This window comes from Magallana gigas, chromosome 5, assembly GCF_963853765.1.
Source record: "Magallana gigas chromosome 5, xbMagGiga1.1, whole genome shotgun sequence".
NCBI lineage: Eukaryota > Metazoa > Mollusca > Bivalvia > Ostreida > Ostreidae > Magallana > Magallana gigas.
In genome coordinates, this window is record NC_088857.1 from 16,642,229 (window position 1) to 16,666,795 (window position 24,567).

At 33.4% G+C, this 24,567-nt stretch overlaps 3 protein-coding genes across 20 annotated transcripts in view; 2 read left to right on the forward strand and 1 right to left on the reverse strand.

The window, feature by feature from the left end:
* Nucleotides 1-751: 751 nt before the first annotated feature.
* LOC105326844 (protein lifeguard 1) lies at nucleotides 752-6,303 on the reverse strand. The gene is made up of 11 exons (XM_066084265.1): nucleotides 6,283-6,303; nucleotides 5,731-5,832; nucleotides 5,490-5,568; nucleotides 5,152-5,205; nucleotides 4,493-4,583; nucleotides 4,085-4,122; nucleotides 3,259-3,304; nucleotides 2,959-3,000; nucleotides 2,693-2,782; nucleotides 2,283-2,330; nucleotides 752-1,946 (listed from the first exon to the last, which is right to left on the reverse strand). The coding sequence occupies exons 2-11, from the start codon at nucleotides 5,801-5,803 to the stop codon at nucleotides 1,794-1,796; spliced, it is 714 nt and encodes a 237-aa protein (XP_065940337.1). The 5' UTR covers nucleotides 5,804-5,832; nucleotides 6,283-6,303; the 3' UTR covers nucleotides 752-1,793.
* Nucleotides 6,304-6,409: 106 nt separating this feature from the next.
* On the forward strand, nucleotides 6,410-13,949 carry LOC105326850 (zygotic DNA replication licensing factor mcm6). Its single transcript, XM_034473704.2, has 17 exons — nucleotides 6,410-6,591; nucleotides 6,897-7,040; nucleotides 7,342-7,452; nucleotides 7,538-7,700; nucleotides 8,094-8,233; nucleotides 8,347-8,459; nucleotides 9,438-9,583; nucleotides 9,855-10,005; nucleotides 10,093-10,238; nucleotides 10,369-10,614; nucleotides 10,725-10,880; nucleotides 11,081-11,209; nucleotides 11,455-11,616; nucleotides 11,731-11,857; nucleotides 12,035-12,184; nucleotides 12,271-12,410; nucleotides 12,926-13,949. The coding sequence occupies exons 1-17, from the start codon at nucleotides 6,500-6,502 to the stop codon at nucleotides 13,034-13,036; spliced, it is 2,427 nt and encodes an 808-aa protein (XP_034329595.2). The 5' UTR covers nucleotides 6,410-6,499; the 3' UTR covers nucleotides 13,037-13,949.
* A 3,479-nt stretch (nucleotides 13,950-17,428) lies between these two features.
* The window catches only part of LOC105326845 (CLIP-associating protein 1), a 51,680-nt gene continuing 44,541 nt past the window's right edge, over nucleotides 17,429-24,567 (forward strand). For all 18 annotated transcript variants that reach the window (XM_066085372.1, XM_066085383.1, XM_066085387.1 and 15 more), the window contains exons 1-9: nucleotides 17,429-17,471; nucleotides 18,212-18,548; nucleotides 19,814-19,892; nucleotides 20,296-20,339; nucleotides 21,065-21,124; nucleotides 21,635-21,726; nucleotides 21,972-22,047; nucleotides 22,788-22,885; nucleotides 23,927-23,997. In XM_066085372.1, coding sequence (XP_065941444.1) covers nucleotides 18,372-18,548; nucleotides 19,814-19,892; nucleotides 20,296-20,339; nucleotides 21,065-21,124; nucleotides 21,635-21,726; nucleotides 21,972-22,047; nucleotides 22,788-22,885; nucleotides 23,927-23,997 — 697 coding nt within the window. In that variant the 5' untranslated portion in view covers nucleotides 17,429-17,471; nucleotides 18,212-18,371. The remainder of the gene's footprint in view (nucleotides 17,472-18,211; nucleotides 18,549-19,813; nucleotides 19,893-20,295; nucleotides 20,340-21,064; nucleotides 21,125-21,634; nucleotides 21,727-21,971; nucleotides 22,048-22,787; nucleotides 22,886-23,926; nucleotides 23,998-24,567) is intronic.

Genomic DNA, 24,567 nt, shown 5'->3' on the forward strand with positions numbered 1-24,567 from the left:
TTGTAAATAATTATATATATATGTACCTCATGTACCGTCATGTTGACGGTTTGAGTGAAATAAATTGAATTGAATTGAAATGATTGACCGTGGACATCTGAGAGCTACTAGTACCATGATTTGAGTTCCTCAGACAAGAAAAATTTGTTTGATTCACGGCGATTATATTGCCTGAATTCGACAATTGTTCATCAATTTCAACCAATCTGCAGTATAAACACAACAAAATCTATTAAAATTCATGTTTTATCCACAATTACCAACAACAGAGAGAAAATGATTTATGAACATGGAATAAATTTTTAGCATACAAAGTGCATGAATAACAGCTGTGATTATTTTTTCCGAGTTAAAAAGAACCTGCATAGAATGTTTCTCTTCAATTTAAAAACAATTCTATGGTTTTCAATTTTGGGCTTAATAACGTCATCAGTTATACTTATAGCCATGATCTTAAATAATTTAAAAGTATTGTCTTATTCATGTAACTGTCGACATAATACATAAATGTAAGATTCCCTACACATTAACAGAAGAAAGATTACAAAAAATACACACTTTTTAGGTATTAAGTAGAACCAGAAATTTAATCAAATTCATTCAGTTATAAAATTAAATTTAAATTTCCCTGAATAGAGAAACACATGTTAAATTGATGAATTTTGCACAATATGGTTTAAAATACATTAAGATGTCTAAAGAGATTCAAAGGACATATTTTTTTTTGGCAAAATAAAAATAAAATTGCTAACAAATACCAGTATCTTTTTGGACTGTAAAAAGAATATTCAACTATTATGCTTGTAGTATCAGCTGTGAATTCTTTGTATAATAGGGCCTGTCTGAATACCAACATTTTTTCCCTAAACTTTTAGCTTTAAAACTTTATATATATACTTGTTTATTGTCATGGAATTATAAAAAAAAACATGAAATCTTCCTAACAGGACAAATTTCCTTAACTGATAACTGATACATACATTTATGTAAATGATTAGAATTTTACAACACAAGAAAAAAATGTAGATACCCATTCTTCAATACTGCAAATTAAGTAATGGCAATGAACAAATAAAATATTAAATTAACAACTCTTTTTCCCGTAAAGCTAAAAAGGAAATAAATTAAATACATCATTTATACAAGTTCATGTACATCAACCCTGTGCACTATTGATGAAAAATGAATTTACAAACACTAAACACACAAAACAATTTCAGTGGTCCCAAACATGTCTAGATAAATTGAAAACAATCATCTTTTCTTCTCAAAATTCAACTAAATGTAATTGTATATTGCACCATAAACAAATCAAACAAGAAATATAAACGTTGCAATAAACATTAACAATACATATTTATACCATAAATAGAAAAATTGTAATGAAATTCAATCATTGGCTCGTTCAGAAACAGAATAACCCTGTATACTTTATGCTGATTGGTATTTGCAGGAAGTTTCAAATAATAACAATTCAAATTAATACACGTACTTGAATACCTTTGTTTTCAGCAAATTGCACAGGACACATGGATAATCATTCAAAAATTATAACTCCAAACCAAAATACAAAGTGTTGTTTTTTTTAAACATTCACCTTTACCTCATTGCAATGACCATTGCAATAAACTTTATTTGAAAACAAAACAAAATTGAAAAGAAAAGATCAAAAGAAAAGTCTCAAGAAGACCATCACTAAAGCTTATCCATCAAATAGTCACTCATAAACATGATTCAAATCCCGAAGTAAAAATCCTTGACCTCGTTGCACTACGTAACCCTTTACCCGTGACCTAATTCCTAGCATTGCCAATAATGGACAGGATAAAGAGGAAGAGATTGACGATGTCCAGGTACAGGTTGAGGGCGGCAAAGATGTATTCCTCTGGGGACAGGCTGTACTTGTGTTTCCCTCCCAGCATCATCTGGGTGTCAAAAACCAGGTACTGAAATAGGAATTTGGACTAAAAAAATCTTCATGTACAAGCATGCATAAACTATAAGCTTTTTAAATTTTTTATTATGAACTTCATATATGGTTATAACAAATCTTCAATAAAATTCAAATGAGACACACACGGAAGCAGAAAATTTACTTCAAATAGATTGTACCTAAGACTTTGGAATATGATCATCTCAGCATAAAATTATTTAATGTAACTTATAAACTTATAAAACTAAAGGCATTTACCTATGTACATGTATTGGCAACAGCCATGAAATTATCTGATAAGCACTTGTTCATTATATTCCTGTTCAAAAGCAGCGAAAGAAATACTTACAAATGAAAATAGCAGAGCTCCAAGACTAGCATAGACAACAGACAAAACCTGTAATAAAAATGACACAGATAAAATTCCTCAAAATTACAATTACAGTCAAACTTTGTAATCTCGAACAAAATGGGTTTGTATTTAAACTTCAAGATATCCAAGTATTCAGGATATTGAGGGTAAAAAACTTAAAAAATAAGTGGTTGGGACTTACAAATCACTTCAACATTTCCATAGATTTTCAGATGTCAGTGTTTGAGATATCAAAGTTCAAGTGTATCTGGTATTAGGTTAACACTTCGTTAATGTAAATGCACTTGAAAATACATTCGTTTGATAAATATCACCATATTAAAAATTATATAAGCATAGTAAGTCTTGTTACATATCAAGTCAGTTCTCTGTTACTTGGTTCTTACTTTGGTGTGAAATATGGCTGCAAAAAGTCCAAACAGAATGAGGATGATCAGAAACACAAAGAGAAGTCCTCCCCACATGGTGAAGTCATACTGCAAGACAGTAACAGAATATGAAAGAGAACACACATGTACAGACATAGGTCAATTGCACTCATATGGACTGTAAAAATATACTGGTTTTATTTTCTTTTACATGTACATTTATTTTTACAGTGCCAAAGTTACAACACACACATAACCCTGAACCTTGTTTGAAACAAACTCACTTTTGTTTGGAAAGCAAAGACGGTAAGTCCAAAGCACACACCCTTTTGAAAAAAAACAATTACCAAGTAAAAGCATTGATTTCTACACAGAATAATTGTACAGTATTCATAGATATTATCTTTTATATTTGTCTCCCCTTGACATTGAATCCTTACAATCATCACCTAAATAAATAAATAAACCTTTTCTAAATGAAAGTTTGAATTTTGAAAGAGAATTGACTGTAGAATACACTAAGTATTAATGCATGTATATCTCAGAAGGTAGAATAGATCAAGTTGACTGTAGTTTATACTCACAGCTGTGATTCCAACAGCCAGCAGTACAGACACCTCATCATAATGACTATGGACAAAAAACGAAACATATTGTATAGTATAAAACAATGGTAGCCATCACATATTCATTCATAAAACAGCTACCAGATACATCTGATAATTTACTGACACCTCGAATGCATATTCTTGTTGCTGAATAAATGTTTTGAATATGCTGTTGTCAGATGCTGCTTTGATCATCGTTATTGGGAATTGAATAGGCATGAATATACATATTATGTATCACTATTTGGGCTGTTTATGGAAGATGCATGTTCCATGATTTACTGTAAATTCCTAATTAAACGCGAGGAATTAATATCCACATAAAATCGCGAGAAGTATCCTTCGCGGATTTTAAAATCTTGCCATTATTTTTTGAGAGTTGAAAACTATAAGTAATAAGGAGAAAATTTCAACGCTTGCAGTTTTATATTCTTGCGATTTGATACAAACCAGCGGGATAGCGGAATTAAGTTCCTGTGTAATATAAGGAATTTACAGTATTCAGACAAAGAAGAACAATCAAATGAACACACAACTTGAAAATAATACAAGGGAATAAATGTAAGTGATGTACAAATATACCATCCTCAATTTTTACCCAATTTCAAAGAGGTTTTAGTTTTAGCAAAACCCAATTCATTAGAGCTCAATACACTATCTGGTGTAATCTCCTGCAGGTTGTGGTACTGAATTTGAGTTATATTTCCCTAATTTGACAAATGTACAAACCTGTCAATTTTAAACATGAAGAACAAAACTTTGAAATACTCAGAATACTAGAAGAAATATTGTAAATATTTACCTAGTCACAGCTCCAAGCAAGATAGATTCACAAAGGGTCTGTATGTGAAAAATAAGATAGTATGTATTACACATCTTTTAAAAATGTCTGAAAGATAAATATTTATTAATGACACAAAGTATGTCCATGGTTGAAATATTGATTATAACTGGTTGAATTTTATTTTTTTTTCTTTTCAACATGTTAAACATTTGAATGAACAAAATGCAATACAATGCACTCTAAATTGGAAAACAATATTATGAATATTATTTACCAGTATCTGTACCAGTAACATCAAAACAACACTAGTACATGACATATTTTATTACATAAAATAGATACATGTATGTGTGTAACATTTTAACCAGGTCTGAACTTTAATTAAATAAATTCACAACAATACATCAAGATATTTAGCTAACTTACAAATATTCCTAGAAAAATCATGTTCATTGGAAACTGACGACGAACATTTTCACAGCAAGCGAGAATGATGAGAGTCACAAAAGTTATCGCACTGAAATGAGAGAAAAAGATACAGAAGATACAGTATGAAATTTCACTAACACGACATCTTTAATACTTATACATGTTATCAAGTTCATTTTGTAATTAATCATGCAAGTCATCCATAGTCCTGTATACTGTAATATTAAAAAAAAAATCTATAAAGTTAGTTCTTTTCTGTGAACAATTTTTACCTCAAATATTAAAAGCAAAAAAAATGAATGATTTTTTTCTCAAGCAGCTTGGCATAAAGTGCTTGCATTGATTAATCCTTTGGTTACTAATTATTTTTTATTATAACCAAATGGAGAAGGGAAGAAGAAAATATCATCATTCAAATTTCAAAATTTCAAAATATAAAATTGCATTACATGTATAAAAATACCTGCCTGCCTCAATGGAAGTTTGGAGAAACAATTTTTTTTTCACATTATGCTTTCCATGTATCAATCAAAACTGTCATTTCATTGAGATTAAATATTACATTCATAAAACAAATTTCTCCCCCAGTACATCCAAGTTCTTGTGTTCTTGTCAAAGGGAAATATTTGCTTCAAAGAGTATCTACAAGAACTTACAATGCTGTGTACCATATCCAAGGGTTGTGCATTGAATACTGTTTCACTGGTTCTCTGTAAACAATCAAGATTGAAAAAAATGTTTACAAATCAGTATGGGTAAAGAGTCAACACAATATGTGTTTTTCTAATCTCAATTGTTTTTCCCACAAAAATATTAAAAAACAAAAATTTTTAAACCCTAATTGATTCAGTCTGTCATTAAATTGGTTACTGGTACTAAAAAATTTACAGTTCAATTTCCTGTCATGAAAATAGCTGAACACATTTCTTGCTTTAAAAGAATTCAAATTTCATTGATTTGTAAAATTACTTGGATGATTTAACTACATACTCACATGTACATAAACATCACCATGACCAGGATTGTGACCAAAATTTGACACAAAAGGATACCATACACCTTTCTTATGAATCCTATAAATATGAAAATAACTATTTATGACAAAACAAGTTCTGGTTTGAATTAAAATTCATCGCAAAAATTATCAACTATATCATGTCATTATGCTTTTTTCCTTGTCAAATATGACTTGTCCTAGTACAGTGTTACATATAAAGGATTTTTTGGTCACTTACCTAATCTTACATTCTTCTCAGAGAATGCAGAGAACTCTTGGTCCATGACAAGATCGGAATCCTCTGAATACATGATGCAGGTGGCTATATAATGACCCGAGTCTGCAATATGAAATAAAACCATATACAAAATGCAGATAAGAAAAATGCACTGTATGAATCTCACATTACTTATATTCCAAGACAGTTGATGTTTATTACTGGTAAAACTTCAGACACTAATGATTTTATACATTACATTGATGCTGTGATACTATAGTTATTTTTAACTGAAGAACATGGATGCATTAGCTAGGAAGTAAACGATTCAAATGACGCTAAAGAAGCTAATTCTTTCAAGCATATACTTCCTTGATGTCTGTTAGTGCATACATGTAATGTTCATGTGCTGAGCATCTTTCCTCATCTGATGATTCAACATATAAAAACTATTGCGAATATATGTAAGCTAACGTTATACCAGTACTGGCGATAACTAACAACTATGTCATCCCCTAAAGATTTTTGTTTTGTTCATAAAAAGGGATGCTATATCACAATTTAAGAAATTACCTCAATTTAGCAAATGTTTCAGGCTTCAGTAAATGTCAGCGCAGTATCTCGTTGACGTTCTAGAAATGGGAACCAGTTTACTTAATTGGTAATTGAGTCGGGATCGGACTACCTCTCGACATAATCACGTGATCAATATCGCGGGAAAATCTTTGTTAACCTATAGTAAACACGTTAGGTGTTTTCCTTCCAATATTATTGCCTTTATAACAAAATCATGGATGTTGCTGAACAAACGATTGTTACAAAGCAAGTCAAAGATCAAGTTGGAGAAAGATGTCAAAAGTTGTTTCAGGATTTTCTTGAAGAGTAAGTATTTTAGATTCCCGGTAGTTTTACTCTGACGAAAGTAGTATCACTAGTATGCATACATAGTTTAGGTGTTTTTATATCAAGCAACTGATTGTTTTTCAAACCGAAGTATTAAAGGTTTAATGATAATTTATCTTTTTATAATTTAGTGTATTCCACAGACTTTTCTTTTACAAATGAAAACTATGAAGAATGTCGGGGGGGGGGGGGGTATCTCTTATTCAATCAGAATAAATGTACAATGTGATATGAACTTAAATGTTCTTTGTTTAACTCTTATGTTTGTTTTGATTGATTTGTAGGTTTAGGGTTGAAGGTGAGCAGAAATACACAGCAGGAATCAATGATCTTGGTCGACCTGAAAGAAACACATTGACAGTCAGTTTTGAGGATGTTGACAAGTTCAATCAAAATCTTGCAACCACAATTGTTGAAGAGTATTATAGGTATACTTTAAACAACACCATCTTTCTTCTATGACTCTTGATTTTTATGTTCTTCTAAAGTTTATAATTTAAAAGATATATTCTAAATTATTGTTGGCCCCCCCCTTCCACCATTTTGCATGATATGTCTCATTCACAGTGCCAAGTTCCCTCAAAAGGGAATTTCTCACTTTGGCAGAAAAATGCTTATGTACCTGAACTTAGCATGCCTATTTTATGCATTTAAAATTAGGTTGGATATTTTTCATCAGCTAGATCAAAGTTAGCCCATGATTTTCTCACAGTTGTTTGTATTTTGCAGAGTGTACCCATATCTATGCAGAGCTGTGAAAAACTTTGTGAAAGACTATGCTCAGACACCTCAAGGAAAAGAATATTATGTCAGCTTTACAGATGTTCCAACAAGACTTAAGTGGGTGACCTTTTATGAACATTCAAATATTTGTTATTATAGCTTTGATGAATTTGTAATCATGTGTTGACTTATGCATTTGCAGGGTGCGGGAGATGACTACAGCTAAAATTGGTACACTACTAAGAATCTCGGGCCAGGTGGTACGTACTCACCCAGTTCACCCTGAGCTAGTATTGGGGACTTTCATGTGCCTGGACTGTAGAACCGTCATACCCGATGTAGAGCAGCAGTTCAAATTCACACAGGTAAACTGATACACATCTGCAAGTTGTAGTAATTTAAGTGGATTGGTTGGAAAAGTGTTAGGGTTATATGGATGAAATAAATTATTCTTTAGAAAAGCCTAGTAAAATTTTTGGAGCATTCATAAAGAGAACTTACTTGCTATCAAATTGATACAAAGTAATGACTTTTTCATGTACACATGTAAATCAAAAATATAAAAAAAATTGATTTCTATCCAATACATTAAATGTATACATAAGTTTTTGAAATATTGTTATTCACTCACCATTATTAGGTCGAAGCATTATTCATTTTGGGTGTCAATTTTGGACAATCAACTATAGAACTGCTAATGTTGACCATTACTGCTTAGTATCATGATTAAGTCTCAAATGATGTTGTCTTTGTTTTAGCCAAGCATTTGCAGAAATCCTGTGTGCAACAACAGGGCACGCTTCATGCTGGACGTCAATAAATCCAGGTTTGTGGATTTCCAGAAAGTTCGAATCCAGGAGACACAGGCTGAACTTCCCAGGGGAAGCATTCCTCGAAGGTAATACTACCAGGATGCATAAATTCAAAGTCCTTTAATTGACCAGAAAATAGGTCATAAATTTATTTGATCAATATTTATTGTTCCCTGCTATGTTTTGTGTACATTTACAGTGTAGAAATAATTCTGAGAGCAGAGGCTGTGGAGTGTGCTCAGGCTGGGGATAAATCTGACTTCACCGGCACTCTCATTGTGGTTCCTGATGTGGCCACCATGTCTTTACCAGGTATAGTTTCATTTGTTAAAAATCAGGGGTAGACACTAACTTAAAATCCATGGTTGCCTGCAGAGCTACCAAATTACATTTCTTTCTAGCCCTGTCCGTGAATTAGTAGCCCAGCAGCCATAGGCTGCTGGCTGAGTCGCAGAGTGACGAGGAGGGTAGGTGCGGGAGGGGCTTTCCCCTCCTGCTGGGAAGAGGGGTACGGGGGGTGGCGAAAATTTTGGAAATAAACATACTAAATCCTGCATTCTGATTGTATTTTTGAGCTAAAATGTCAATAAAAAGTAAAATGATTTTTTTATCTTAACGGAAGAAACAAGTTTTATTTAGGCAAGTAGGCCTACATTTATCTGTCAATTTTTACTTTAAAAAAAGTACTGGTAACAAGATTTCTATCATGCGAGTCCATCTATTGTTTCCGAAAAAAGAGATTGTAAAGAGTTAAAACCATAATAATGCCAAATCTACAAAGGAAAATTGACACCCAGTAACGTTAACAGTGGTAGAACCATTGGTGATATTCTTGATCTGCCAGGTAATGCCTTATTTTTCCCAGATCAATTGTCTACATCGGTGTTAATTCATTGACGTTTCAAACACTTCAATAATCTAGATTTTTTGAGAAGTCGGACCAAAACAACGTCGAACAATAACATAGTAGAGAGACCGAGTTATCTCGCACCAATGATTCAAAATCTTTGGAATTTGTATATTACATTTTAAAAAATATTAAGTAAACACATTGGTTTGAGTGATAGTATGGTATTTAAAATTTCAGTAGCCCCGCAGGACAACCTTTATGACTTGTTTGGTAGCCTGACCACAAGTTTCAGTTGTCCCGGGCCAGTGGGCTACCGATAGTGTCGAACCCTGAAAATATCTTCCAAAACTAGCAAAAAATGTTGAGTATAAAACATTTCCATTTTTTGTGGTATTTGGTAACTTGATAAAGTAAAGATTTGATTGTAATCTTTTTGTCAGGTGCTCGGGCTGAAACCTCAACAAGATTAAAGGGGGCTGAAGGATATGAGACAGAGGGAGTCCGCGGCCTGAAGGCTCTTGGAGTTCGAGACCTCACCTACAGGCTAGCCTTCTTGGCTTGCTCTGTCTCCTCAAGTAACCCAAGGGTAGGTATCTTCAAAATACAGGAAAGGTAACTTGTAAAATGTGAATAGTTCTGAGAGTTGTTAATTGAAGTTCACTATGGAAAAGTATTATGAAAACATTTTAGTGAGTATGCAGGTTAAATTTACATAAATGATTTACACTGCTTCATTGTTAGAAAATTACCCTAGATTTAAATTTCTAGGTTTACAATGCCCTCTTTAGTTAATTATTCAAATTTTCAATGAGTTAAGCACTACTAGACAAGCTTCTTTGATTTGTTGTGTTTAACAGTTTGGAGGACGTGATCTAAAGGATGATGAGATGACTGCTGAGGCAGTGAAGAAGCAGATGACAGCTGAGGAATGGCAGAAGGTGTATGACATGTCACAGGACAAGAACCTCTACCAGAACCTATGTAGCAGTCTCTTCCCTACCATTCATGGTGTGTATTGAAATAAATGCCTTTTCGTCACATTGCATGCAATTTGAAGTTTGTGATGGTGAAGTAATTATTGTTATCATCTTGTAGGCAATGAAGAGGTTAAGCGGGGAATCCTTCTCATGTTATTTGGAGGAGTACCAAAAATTACCCTTGAGAAAACCAACCTCCGTGGTGACATCAACATTTGTGTAGTTGGAGACCCAAGCACAGCGAAGAGTCAGTTCCTGAAACAGGTAAGAAGCAGATATACACAAATAAAACATCTTTTCATTCAATATTCAATAATGCCACCATTCTGATAAAATTCCTTGGAACTACTGGTGCATGTGTCTGAAATTTCATGGTCTCTATAAATTTTTCCAGGTTGAAGAGTTCAGTCCACGAGCTGTGTACACCAGTGGAAAGGCCAGTTCTGCTGCAGGTTTGACAGCTGCTGTGGTTAAGGATGAAGAATCTCACGAGTTTGTGATTGAAGCAGGTGCCCTTATGTTGGCGGACAATGGAGTGTGTTGTATAGACGAATTTGACAAAATGGACCCCAAGGATCAGGTGGCTATCCATGAGGCTATGGAACAGCAGACAATCTCCATTACCAAGGCTGGAGTCAAGGTTTGAATTTCAACATTGCCAATTTTCAACTATCAAAAACATTTTATAGAGTTTCACTTTTCTTTTAAAAGAAAAAAATGAGGGCATTGTATTTGTATCTCTGATTACAGGCTACCTTAAATGCCAGAACATCTATTTTGGCTGCTGCCAATCCAATTGGAGGAAGATATGACAGAACGAAATCTCTGAAACAAAATATCACATTGACTGCACCCATCATGTCCAGATTTGATCTATTCTTTATTCTTGTGGATGAGTGTAATGAGGTATAGCAATCAGCAGTATAATTGAAATTTCCTCTTTTTGTATTTGATTGTGCATTTTTAAGTGAATAAAAAGGTATCGATTGTCTGAAGAATGGCATTTATGGGAATTCTGTCACATTTCCATTTCAGAACATGTCTATTATTTTTTGGTCAGAAAAATATATTGCAATATGTATTTAAGAAATGTTTTTGATATGTAGGTGACAGACTATGCCATTGCCAGGAGAATAGTGGATTTACACAGCAGGAATGAGGAGTCAGTGGACCGTGTCTACTCTGTGGAGGATGTCACCAGATATCTCATGTTTGCCAGGCAGTTCAAACCTAAGGTATTTTTGAGATGGTGCACACTGACAATGTGGAATGCAAACAGAACATTTTGTGGAAATTTTCACACACAAATTGACTATCTTACAAACCATATCTTTAGAAATGCATTGTTTTCACTTTAGATCAGCATAATTAACTACATGAAGAAATATCAATGTGCAGAACATTTTGAAAAGTGATTTTAGGAAGACAAAAGACTACAAGGTTCTTTTGTCGCTGATGTGTTTTGGTGTTGTGTTCTTAGATAAGTCCTGATGCCCAGGAGTACATGATAGAGGAGTACAAGAGACTGAGACAGAGGGACGGATCAGGGGCCCACAAGTCTGCCTGGAGGATCACTGTCCGACAGCTAGAGAGCATGATCCGACTCTCAGAAGCCATGGCCAGGCTCTACTGTGTGGATGAGGTAAACAACTTTGTGTTTAAAAAAAAAATTACAGTGCTGCTTGCCATAAGTTAGCCAGTTTCAGTGTTTCACTTCTGAGGCATTTGCTACAAATGGAATTGTATACACAAACAGGTGCAGCCAAAGCATGTGAAGGAAGCCTTCCGTCTGCTCAATAAATCAATCATCCGTGTGGAACAACCAGACGTCCACCTGGAAGAAGAGGAGGAGGAAGACAAACAGGAAGAGATGGATGTTGAAGGTATTCATTTATAAGCTCAGATAGTTTACCAAGAGGGTCAGTAGCTTAATATGTAACAGTACTAAGACAGAGAGATTATTTCTTATTTTTGCGTGTTTCATGGTCACATATTATTAAATACATGTATTAAGTGTAAGCAGAGTGCACCAGATTTAATGTAAATAATTTGCCTCACAGAACCTGAACAAACACCTGCAGAAGCAACAGGTCCTGATGGAGATGCTCCACAGCCTCACAAAAAAGGATTAAAGCTGACGTACGAGGAGTATAAACAGATAGCGAACTTGATAGTGCTGTACATGAGGAAGCAGGAGGAAGAGGCCATGGGTAACTGATCTACTGTAAACTGACAGCAAGTGAGGTTTTCCCCATCAAATTGAGATATTCTCTTAATGTTTATATGTGGTTTGCAGAGGATGAGACGCCAGGTTTGAGAAGAAGCGAGTTGGTTGGCTGGTATCTCAAGGAAATTGAGTCTGAGATAGACTCCGAAGCTGAGTTGATAGAGAAGAAGACAATTGTTGAGAAAGTCATTGAGAGACTAGTGCATCATGTAAGTAGTAGGGGTATCATATATTTGTACAAATGGTGTCTATTTTGTTTTTTCGATAAGTTTATGGTACAAATGCTTTATTTGTCCACATCTTTTAGGAATAATTTTTTTAAAGTGATTATTGATTCTGTCTTATTTGTGTGTACCAGGCAAAATTCTTAAATATTGAGTTTATTTGAGAAAAAATAAGGAAAATATAATATTTATTATTTGTTATCCAGTAAGTATTTTTTAAAATAAATTGATTTGTACATGCCTATAGTATTCATTACATGCTGCTGCACTTTAAAGTGTCACACTGGCTTAGTCATACAGGCCTTTGTGTCTCATTCAGGTGCTACATCAAATAAGTATAGTATTAAAAAGTTTCTCTGTATAAAACTGGAGAGAATGTGTGCACTTTACCTAACATTTTTAGAGAGTTTAGAGAAAGACAACATTGGTTACTGTTCTGTTTCTCTACTGATGCTTATTTAGCTTTTACTCTCTTATAAGTATTAGTATGTCTTTTACAGGATCATGTGTTAATTGAGTTAACTCAAACAGGAATGAAAGGACAGGACGACTTGGTGAGAGAGGAGGATCCTTATGTTGTGGTTCACCCCAACTATGTCATTGATGTTTGAACAGGCCCGCACATACCTCAGACTCCTTAGAGTTATTGACTGCAAAAACCATTGCTTAACATGGTGCACATTTCAAACATCAAAATGAGATAGACCTGTTTGTCATGCTGGTCTAGTGAATATTTGTTCATGATTATTAGAAGTATGTGTAAACTTGGGAAAATCATTTACATTTTGTGACGAAAATGTTATGAGTAAAATTACTTTGAATCTGACAATATTACCAGTTTTCAAAACTATCGGAGATATTTAATTTTGCAATATGTATAATTTTGAGATGTTGATGAAATTTTTATGTCTATTTATTTCCATTAAATGTATCTTGATCAAGAAGTATTTTCTAAACTGGATAGAATGTATACCTGGTAATTTAAAAGTGCTCGTGTACATATTTCATTTGGAAGGTCATTCATTGACCAGTAAATATACTAAAGTTTGACCTACTACACTGTATGTATCAAATTTGAATCTTTTTTACCATTTACATGCCTCACCATGTTGTGTACAGTATTGTTTGAAATCATGCTGGGATGGTGTATGTTACATTGTTAGTCATCATCTTTTATATAGATATTCTTACCTAGCCCTTAATTAAAAAATTATTTACATGGCAAACGAGTGCTTAATAGATTTGTACATATGTAACTGGCTCTTCAGGTCTTGATACGTGAGTCTTTTGGTTACAGACTGAGGATTTATCAAGACTAGTAAAGATGTGTTCACTATTACCTTATTAGAAAAAAGTCTGTGTTTCATGCGATTGCATGTTTATACATTCAGTTGTGAAAATAAGTTCTGCACACAATAAAAATCTTGTGTAACAGCTTGGTTCACAGACAGATTTATGTGCATGTAATAGAAATGTCTCTTACATTATGCCATCACAAGAAATAAATGGCTCAAGAAAAATGAATTGAAGTGTTTTCTTTCTTATAGAATATTTTTACCACAGTTACTTTAAAATGGGTATTTTCTTTATACCAGTCGAGATAAAAGATACTTCTTTAGAGCCAAACATGTCAAACAAAGCCAAATGTTCAAAAATCTTCAATACTCTCACACACTGGAGATAAAAACTACATGCAAGGTTATGTCCTTGAAGCCCTCTACCATAATTGTGAAAATCATGGCCCTTGGGTCTGGGTTCATACCCTAGAGCGGGGCCAACGTTGCTATATAGTGAAAATGTATTTAAATATTACAATATCCATCTGTATTTGAGATAAAAATATATGCTTCATAATGGTGTCCATGAAGCCCTTTACCAAAATTGTGAAATTCATGGCCCCCTGAATCTAGGGTGGGGCAAATGTAGCCATATAATGAAAATGTATTATTAACACAGTAGTGGGAGATAAACTGAAATATTCATGTAGCCCTCTACCTAAATTGTAAATCCATGACCCCCGAGTCCCACGTAGCTAGGATATAGATAGTCCAGATTCTGCCGACTCTTGCCCCCACCCACCTTTTTAGGAGTTGATGCTTGCAAACAATAAATAATAAAAGCAGGATTAACAGACAGAAGTCTCAGATTTGGGCTTAAAATTTACTGACAAGTAAACATTTTAGCTCACCTGAGCTAAAAGATCAAATGAGCTTTTCTGATCATTTTATGCCCGGTGTCCGTCCGTCCGTCTGTCTGTAAACATTTCAAATTCTTCTCCAGAACCTCTAGGCCAATTTCAACCAAACTTGACACAAAACACTATCGGTTGAAGGGGGTCCAAGTTTGTTCAAATGAAGGACCACGCCCTATTTCAAGGGGACATGATTAAGAATGATCGGTATTTTTCCAAAATCTTTTCGAAAAACTTGTGTAAAAGCATCCTCAGGTAATTAAGATTCAACTTTGTTCAAATCATGCTCCCCGGGGGTAGGGTGGGCCACAATTGGGGGGTCGTATTTTAACGTAGGAATACTGAGTAAATCTTTAAAAATCTCCAAAATCAATCAGCCAGAAAAGCTGAAACTTGTGTAAAAGCATAGTCTATATTTTACATCAATAACAGAATGCATCGATCGACCTTTCAAAGTTTGTTATCCATTGGAGTTTGTAAAAATATTTTTCTATAAATTTTAATTCTGAACATCACTGGAAATCTGCTTGCTTAAGGGGTTGGCACAAGATCATCTGTTGCTGTGTGATTTTTAACATCATAATTCTTCCTCATTATTTAGACAATCTTTATTAATTGAATATTTTGATACTTTGTTAATTTATTATTTTACACTGTTGTGTTAAAAGTTAAGTTTGAAATACAAAAGGTTTTGTCATAATATGGGCGTAAATATAGCAACACGGCGGAATTGATGCAAAATCGTACTTATTTACAACTGTTTTTTAAATAATTCTGATGTCTCTGGGTCTTCTCTCCACAAATGAAACTTGTAAAAATGACATATTTCAACATAAAAAACGTTGCTTTTTAAAAAAAGATTGAGAAATGACCCAGAGATGAATAATTATATACTTTTTCAAAAACAATTTGGATGATTATAAAACAAAGTCCAGAGATATGACAATGTCTCGCATGGCTCACTGGTTTCGTTCTGGAATTTGAAGACATTCACGCAGTGTTTTGGGTTCAATTCCTGCTCGAGACTTAAATTAATTTTTTTTTCTTTCCTGTTGGTATACACAATGTAACATTATGTTGAATTATACCAGAATACCGGTATATTTTGATTAGTCGTTATTGATTTCTGCCGTATGAACACTATTTTCTGTTCTTATTACTAGTTTTTTATGATATACAGTATAATTCAATTAAAATATATCTGCATGTGTATTAAAATTTCCAATATAAAGTTTTATCGGTTTACCCCTCATTTCCCTTTTCAGAAAGCTTGTGAGTTTTATTCAATAACCAGAATAGACTTGTACTTTAACTCTCAACATAATATAGTTTGAGTAATCAATTTTTGTTCAAACTTGTACATAGCATTTCGAGGATATAGACATTTAAACCCCAATTGGTTCGTGTCGATGGTTCCTGCAAAATCACTATCTTGTGCGCCCAGATTCTTTGACAGTTTTCTGCACCCCCTTCTTCGTTTCATTATATATCCAAAAGTTTTTGATCCACAAAGTTACTACATGTATATTGTGTAATATACTTGAAAATAGGAAAATGCATTACTGTGGTTTCGCCAATTTTCGTTGAATACCAATTTTCGTGGATTTCGTTTTTAAGTTGATCCATGAAATTAAATGCTCATTGATATGCAATTTCTATTAACATTTTGTATTGATGGGGTCATTGGCCACGAATTTACATATCTTTGAAACTGTGATTTTCACTTTATCCACGAAAATTGATACCCTTGAATAGTATAAGCCCTCATTTTATTTTTTTCTGACCACCTGTCTCACTGCCTGTCCGCCCGTCCAATTATTCTCCTCACCCAGACCGACTTCTGAGCCAAACGCTGTCCAAAGCAACGATTCGTTGATTGAAGGATTATCTGTTTTAATTTATTAAGATGAAAGCTCCAGTTAAAATCGGGAAAATATAGCGTTATACTCTAGTACTTGGGTCGAGGACGAGGGGTTGGTGCATTCTGTCAGGGAAGATGTGGACTTATTTTTTAAAATCAAACTTAATACTGTGGAGAGAGAGAGAGAGAGAGAGAGAGAGAGAGAGAGAGAGAGAGAGAGAGAGAGAGAGAGAGAGAGAGAGAAAGAGAGACAGACAGAGACAGAGACAGACAGACAGACAGACAGAGACAGAGAGAGGGGGGAGAGAGAGGGAGAGGGGGGAGAGAGGGAGAGGGGAGGGATATATCTAGATATCGATTATATTTAATAATAAATGATCTATGAGGAATAGAATAAATAGAAAGACAAGAATTTTCATCAACTATCATATAGCTTGATCAATTACGTGTAGTAAATTTAAATTTACTAAATTTTCATTGTAAAAAATCGAAAATATGCCTACTATAATAGTATATCACCCGCCATTCTGACAAACTTAAATATCTCTTGGTCCCAACTCCTCCCTTGGAAAAGTTTTCTTTTCATTTTTGTGTTTTTCCCTCGTAGAAACAACTTTTGAAGTCCTCCATTATCAAAGGATCTAACGTTAAATATATTTCTTTGTAGAAAATCGTTTGTTACTAAATTTTAGAGAGCCGAAATTTTATAAAGGGCAAATCGCAATTTTAACAATGTGGATAAAATACAATATACATGTATATTTTGATTCATAGAATCACAAACAAAATATATATTTTTTCATTAATATATTCGGCGATTATATGAATTTTGTAATTGCTTTCATCATATGTTTTTCATTTGTTTAGTTCATCACATCATCCCCCCCCCTTTCGTTTATCATGTCGAGACGAAATCGCGTTGGGTTTGGGTTTTTGCGGGATAATGACGTCACGAATTTGAAATTCAATATGGCGGATAAATGCTGTAGGGTTGGTAGGTCTGCTATCATTTTCATATATATTGAAGGATGCACATTTGCAAATTCACTTATATTTAACTAAGATCACATAAAGATAACCAAAGAATCTCGATTTATCACCGATCGGTTTTAATTTTGTCTGTATTAAGCTGAAATTCACACACCTAGTTGCCGAACCGACTGTTGTCATTTTTGGACAACCTTGGCTCATTGTTTTAATAAATTGAGGCATGATGTATCTTTTGGTCTAGTTTATAACAGATTGAGATGTTATTATTTTCTTAACATGACAGTTAATCCGATCAATTTTTTCTTTGGGTCTCTTTGTTCACTTTCGATTGATGAGAATATTGACTTAATAGAGTGAATTAATGAGTAAAATGATGATGCATGCCGACGTGGGATTCATAGTTTCCTTAACAAACAGAAAAAACGTAATCAATGAAGATATAATAACAAAACAATTGCAATATAAAGTGTCAAGATCAGCTGAATTAGCTGATTGATGATGTGATGGGTGGTTTAATGACCTAGTTAAAATTTTATTGTATCCAAAAGTGGGTCATTAGAAGTTATTTGGGTTCATGTCAGTATATTTAGAATAGAAATCATTATTTAGTTTCAGTATTGTTTTATGATGGGATGGATTGATGAATTTAGTTTGAAGATATTAACAGATCTGTAAATGCTATTTATAATATCATATGTTTACAAAGTTTAGTTATTTACAAATCTTCATAATTTATGTTTACAGATGATGTTGCCTCTGGTTGAGCTCGACTAGAACCAAAGAACATCAGCTAGTCTAGTGTGTTTTAACATAGTCTAGAAAATAAAAATAAAAACAGTGCTTTCCAGGGCATTTTTGCCCACTCCACACATTGTATCTTAGATTATTCCACATTCTTCCCAATATGGAAACTTTGGATTCCTTTCTCCCCAATGTTACTACTCAGGACACTCGGAAGAGGATCCAGGCCCACCAGGATCTGGTTCCGTATCTGAGTGATCCTCATAGCTCACTCACTTGTCCGGAGATGGATGAGTTCATTGGTGGGCTGGTCGGATGGGTCAACTGCTCTAACTACAAGGTAAGGCACATTCTGATTCATGTCTGTTTTGATTTTAAAACCAAATTGAACAAGAGCAAAAGGGTGTACATGTCGTTATTTTCAGAATGAAATTTGCTTTATTCTATATACAGCATAACAAAAACAATGTATTGTCTCTTTTGTCCCGAAAAATGTCTGTTTTTGTACATGTTTTTCATGAATAATTTTCCTATAGTTGAGGATGTGAGTGAATTGGGCTAAAATGATATTACTAGTAATAAAACTGTTAAAATGTTGATGCTTTTTATTTGCATTGATTGTATCTCTTTACACATCAATATAATAATCATTGACAAAATGATTGCTATCTTAAGTAGTACCGTAAGTACTGAGTACTAAATAGTATGTCCTCGTTAGCTTATTTTTAATCTCCTGATTTTTATATAAATATATATCTGAATATAAGCAGTACAACTTGATTAAGGCATCTGAGAGTATAGGATATTTAGATACCCATGTTCAGTAAACCATTGCAGTTTATTCTAACCCTTTGACCTGTTGACTTGATATCAAAAACTTCATTATACATTCAGGGACAGTTTCAATGAATGGGTAGATTGCTTGTGTCAGGTGTAAAGGATTTATTTCATGAACGAGCACTGTATCATGCAACAAAATTCCAAATTATACTATTAAACCTTGGGGCTAGTGGTACAGAAAAGCTGTACATACATTTAAGAGCAGCATTGCCCAGATGATTTAAAAGACTTAAACATGGTCAACGTATATCCCTGGTTAGACTTATCTGTAATCCAAACCCAGTCGCAATGTGTTACATAATGAACAGACTGGTTCAATCAAGACCAGTGTTCAATCGTATTGTGGTGCCTTTGTTATAGTTGGGACTCGGTATGATCTGTGTATTTCAAGTTTAAATCTTATGTGTTCAGACAGGGGGTCCTTTGATTGGGGGTCTTTTTGATACATTTAAACAACAGTGTTCAAGTTCATTGTTTACTTTACTTTTAAAAATGACAGACTGTCACTACAAATGCTGTTTACATTGTCTTTATTGTTTGTTATGATTGATGCCTCCAAACAATCAGCTCATAAATTCTGGTATGCAAATTGGAGATGATCATCAGTATCTAAATCGTGTGTATTGGCATGGTTGCTCTTGGCTAGAAAACGGCTATAATTATACGTATACGTCCCCCCTCCTTCCACCCCAAAAGAAAACTTCAAAAAATATAATTATAGAACATAATAGTATAAAATTCATGTGTACTTTTCTTTCCTTATAGATTTCTATGAATGGATTAGAAATCTTATGTCTGATGGTTGATCGCATGGGAGAAGACTTCAAGATTCACGTATCTTCAGGTTTGTTCTTAAAGTATCAAAATGCATATTCATAGTTTACATTGCATTAAAATATTAAGATATATTGTAGGAGAAAAATGATATTATAGAGTATAGGCCATAGAAATTGTTTATATGATTTCATGTAATGTGTATGAATAAGAATCAGCATCCATAGAAACAAAGTATTTGAAATGAAAGTAGGATGTGCAGAGTGATGCAGGAGAGAAATGATGCTTTCCATCGGCAATTGATTTTGTATTAGTGCTACCTTGGGCTGAATTATGAAATGTGCCTATTGATCTGCAGTAGTCACTGCAGTGGTTACACTGTGGTAAATAAAACCTGCTGCGTTATCTGTATTTGTGTATACACTTGTACCTGTCATCTGATTAATCTCTATTGTTTTTGTGTGTATTTGCAGTTTTACCTGCAGTCGTCGATCGATTGGGTGATGCAAAAGACCAGGTGCGTAGAAAACCAGGATGAAAACTTGTTCAGAAAAAAAAAAAATGTTAAAACACTGCACATAATGACTCATTCATTTTGGGCATCTAATGTGCATGTAAATAATGCTTTTTCACTGGCAAGTGGATAATTAAGGGTTATCAAGGAAACAAAATAAGTAGGGAAATTTATTAGAATGAGGGGTGAAATATTTGTAGAAGATTAGAAAACAGCGTAAAGAATGAGCCAAGTTTTCTCTCACCAGATTGATATGTTAGTTAATTAAATTAAAGGGCATTCTTTTTTAGTGAAAAATTATGCAGACATAAATAGGGTATTTCTTCCTGTTATAGTTTTTAGTTTAAACAAAGGAAGTAATATGAATAAAATGATACCAACAAAGTCAAATGGCATTGAGTTGTTTTAGAAATAGAAATGAGAAAGGCTAACAACTGAATTCAATAATGACACTGCATACCAGTAATGAATTTGATGCACTCGGCACTAAGATTAAACCCATAACAATGCAATGCTAAATGAAATGAGGAGTTTAAATATCTTGGAAGAAATTTAGCTCATGCACACATCTCGTATTTAGATTGAATGTTTTCAAGAAGGTGCACTGCTTCATCAGAGACCCAATTGTCTATACTTTTAGATTGCTCTTACCACTTACTTTGATAAAGATTGTCAGAAATTAGATCATTTTGAATGGCACTCATTGACCTTTGTATTTTGATTGACAGGTGCGAGAAATGGCACAGCAGTTGTTACTGAAAATAATGATGCCAGCTACATCGCCACAGGTATGTCATCTCAGGTGCATCAGTTCCATATACCTGGTACAGGTGTTTTTGGAGAAGAGCATTACCTGTTTTTAAACAGTGACTCAAGACTTATTCTTAAATACTTTTATGTAAATTATACCTATTTGCATGACAATTTCACTTATAATGCACACAAATAACTTGTGAAATTCTGTACTTGAAATGATGACCTAAATTGAATCAGTATTTCGTGTGTGTTATTTATTACCCGTATTATGAAAGTAAGACAAGAATCATAAAAAGATAGTTTGATGCCAATGCTTTTATCCTAATCATTAGTATTTTGATTACCTAATTAAGTCTACTGCTTGCTTAACTGGGTATGAAGAACATCTTAATTTATTTCATCAGGAATACACAGGAAAATGCAGATAAAATAAGAATAAAGCATAATGAAAGACAAAAATATTACTTTGGTTGTTTTATTGATTCATTTTGTGTACAATACACATCAAAACAATGTGAATGTTTTTGGTGTTTCTTTTGCAGTTTGTGTTTGATAGAATCCAAGGTTCTTTCACACATAAGCTTTGGCGAGTTAGAGACGAAGTGTTGATTTGTCTCCAAAATACCGTCAACACGTAAGTATATTTGTATAAACTACTGTAAACTTAGCAATTTATGACAAAATTAGTTTGTTTTCATTTTTATTCATTTGGTTGACTCTTTTTATAATGCACATGTAAACACATTAGATTGCACATTTGAAGTATAACTGAAAAATGAAATTTATACATATTAACAATAAAAATCAAATGCATCCATATTTTATTGTTTGCTCATTTTGAATAGTTTTGACAGTTGATAATTTTCTTGATGGTTTTAGATATGGTGCTAGAAGTCTTCAACTGTCAAAAATTGTACCCTCCATTTGTAAACTCCTAGATGATCAAAATAGCCAGGTGAGAAGTCTTTGTATATCTTCAGATAAAGTGTAGATAAAACAGTAATAAGTACTCATAGTTACCATTCATTCATGCAGGGGTAAGAACATAAAATCTATTAGCATCTGTTAGTCGCTGATAAAATAGATATTGTTAATTGCTCTAGCTATAATGTCAGCTATGTACGTAGCTTATGTTGTGGTAAATTAACTTTTCTACTTGACTACAGATTTAGTACGTGTATTTTTTGTACAAAATCCTTAAACATGCACTCTTTCTTTATTCTAAACTTGAATTAATGGTGTCGTTAGTCTATTTTGTACTAATATGGATTGTTATGGAGACAGATCTTTATATTCATCATAAAAATTTGTCACAGGGAATTTCTGTATTTCCTTGTCGTTTGTTTTAAATTTGTTCAAATTCAGGTAAATTTTGGACCCCTATAACACTAATGATGATTCAGAGAGATCGAGCATTCTTCCAAATAAGTATTGGAATTCTATCTCAGTCCTTTTTGATGGATATTCATTTGAAGTTTACCTAGTTATGCTCTTTTTGTCAATAAAACTCTAATTTATGCACAAGCAATATTTTTTCCATGCTCTATAAATTTCTTCTCTTTGAAAAGGTCAGCTGTAGTTTTTGACAGCTCTTTTGAGGTTTTTACCTGGATCGAGATGTTTATTACCAATTTAGGCTATTAACATTGTTTCTATGTTAATTTTCTCTGAAATTTACGTTGCTGATTTCCCCAGGTGAGAGAGACGGCAATAATGACCTTGGCAGAAGTCTACAGACATGTTGGTGAGCGCGTGCGGCAGGACCTGGCCAAGAAAGGAATTGCTCCACAGAGGTGATAATTGAGGCTCAAAATGAGCCAGTTAATGTAATGTAGCAATCTAATTGGTCATTATTTGTGTCAAAATTCCAGACATGTGCACTTTGTAATATAAACATGCAAGACAGACATTTTAGAAAGAGAAAACAAGGTTTTTTTCTTGTGTTAACTAAAAGAAATAATGAAGTGTATGTTTTTAAAAAAGCAGTATAGAAGTTGTACATGTATGTTAAAATATCAGACATGGACATGTACATTGTATATTATAGACATAAGACAGACAGGCATCTTAAAAGAGAGTATAGGGATATATTTTTTTTCTGATACCAAGAAAAAAAAAATAAAACTTTAACTTGATTAAAGAAACAGTATACATATAAAAGTTGATTTTGACCTGTGGTTAAGGAATTTTATTATCATTAGTTTAACTAGCCTCAAAATAGATATTATGATAATACATTACAGTATGCTCTGACTTGCTTGCATATGTGAATTGAAATATAATAGATTGGCTTTGGAAAGGATTCTGAGGCAGTTAGAATTTAATTTTACTTTCATTTGGTCCCAATTTTATCTTTAGATTAGTTTAAATTAAACTGAATGATTTTAAAACTTCCAAGACTTACTGATATTAAGAGGAATACTGCAAGAACAGTTTATTTGTTATCTAAACTAGCCTTTTGAAAAATCCATCGATTTCTTTGAGAGAAGAAAAAAAACAAACAATAATTTGTAATTTAGTTCGCAAGATAATTTTCCTACTTTTTCCTAAGTGCTGCATTGCATAATTTATAAGAGGTTCATGTTGTGCTCTGCATTTGAAATCAACTGTTGTTTGTGTTTTAGTTTGTGTATTCATGACAATTTTCCTTAAGTGATTATTAACGTGTGGTCACAGGGTCCACAAGCCCTGAGCAATTAACTATCTGGGAGATTTTTTTATTGTGCACATTTATAGCCGACATTGTTATTAAATTGACTCAGATTTTTTCTGGTTGTATTTGGTGGGAAGTGCCATAGTAATTCTCAACATGGTTTGCAATTTGTGTGTTGTAGACTTAACCAAATCTATGCAAAGTTTGATGAAGTGAAACATTCTGGTGGGATGCTTGCAACAGCAGATTTTGGTGAGTACAATTCATATTTAGATCTACAAGGGAAATTTTGCAGATCTTCTATGTGACATAGCTGATGAAACCCCAAATACTTTGTTATGCAAATTGTGCATGGCTAAATGAAATTGAGATGTAAGCACTTGGTAAAATCCAATAAATGTATTGTGTGTGCGATTTATACATCATACATGTATAGAAGCATAGGAACCAGCAGTCAAATACATATAGAAAGTACCGTAGTTGAAATTAGCAGTAGAAAATCTGATTTCCTTTGGGAACTCTTGATGCTGGAAGATGTGTTTTGGATGTCGGTGGGCATTATCTTGGGATAGGCTAAGTATTAGTTAAGACGTACATTGGACATGTATAAAAATGTAATTGACTCAATTTTGTGCCCTATGTGGAGGTCTGATTTAATTGGCAATACAAAATGATTTTTAGTTGCACTGACTGCAGAGAAAAATTTCAATAATCAATATCTGCTACAATCCATTTTCTTTATATATAAACTTTTTTGTCATGCTGAATAAACATGTGTTTTTTGTCTCAGCATGATATGAATTACATAAGCTTATTCCCAGC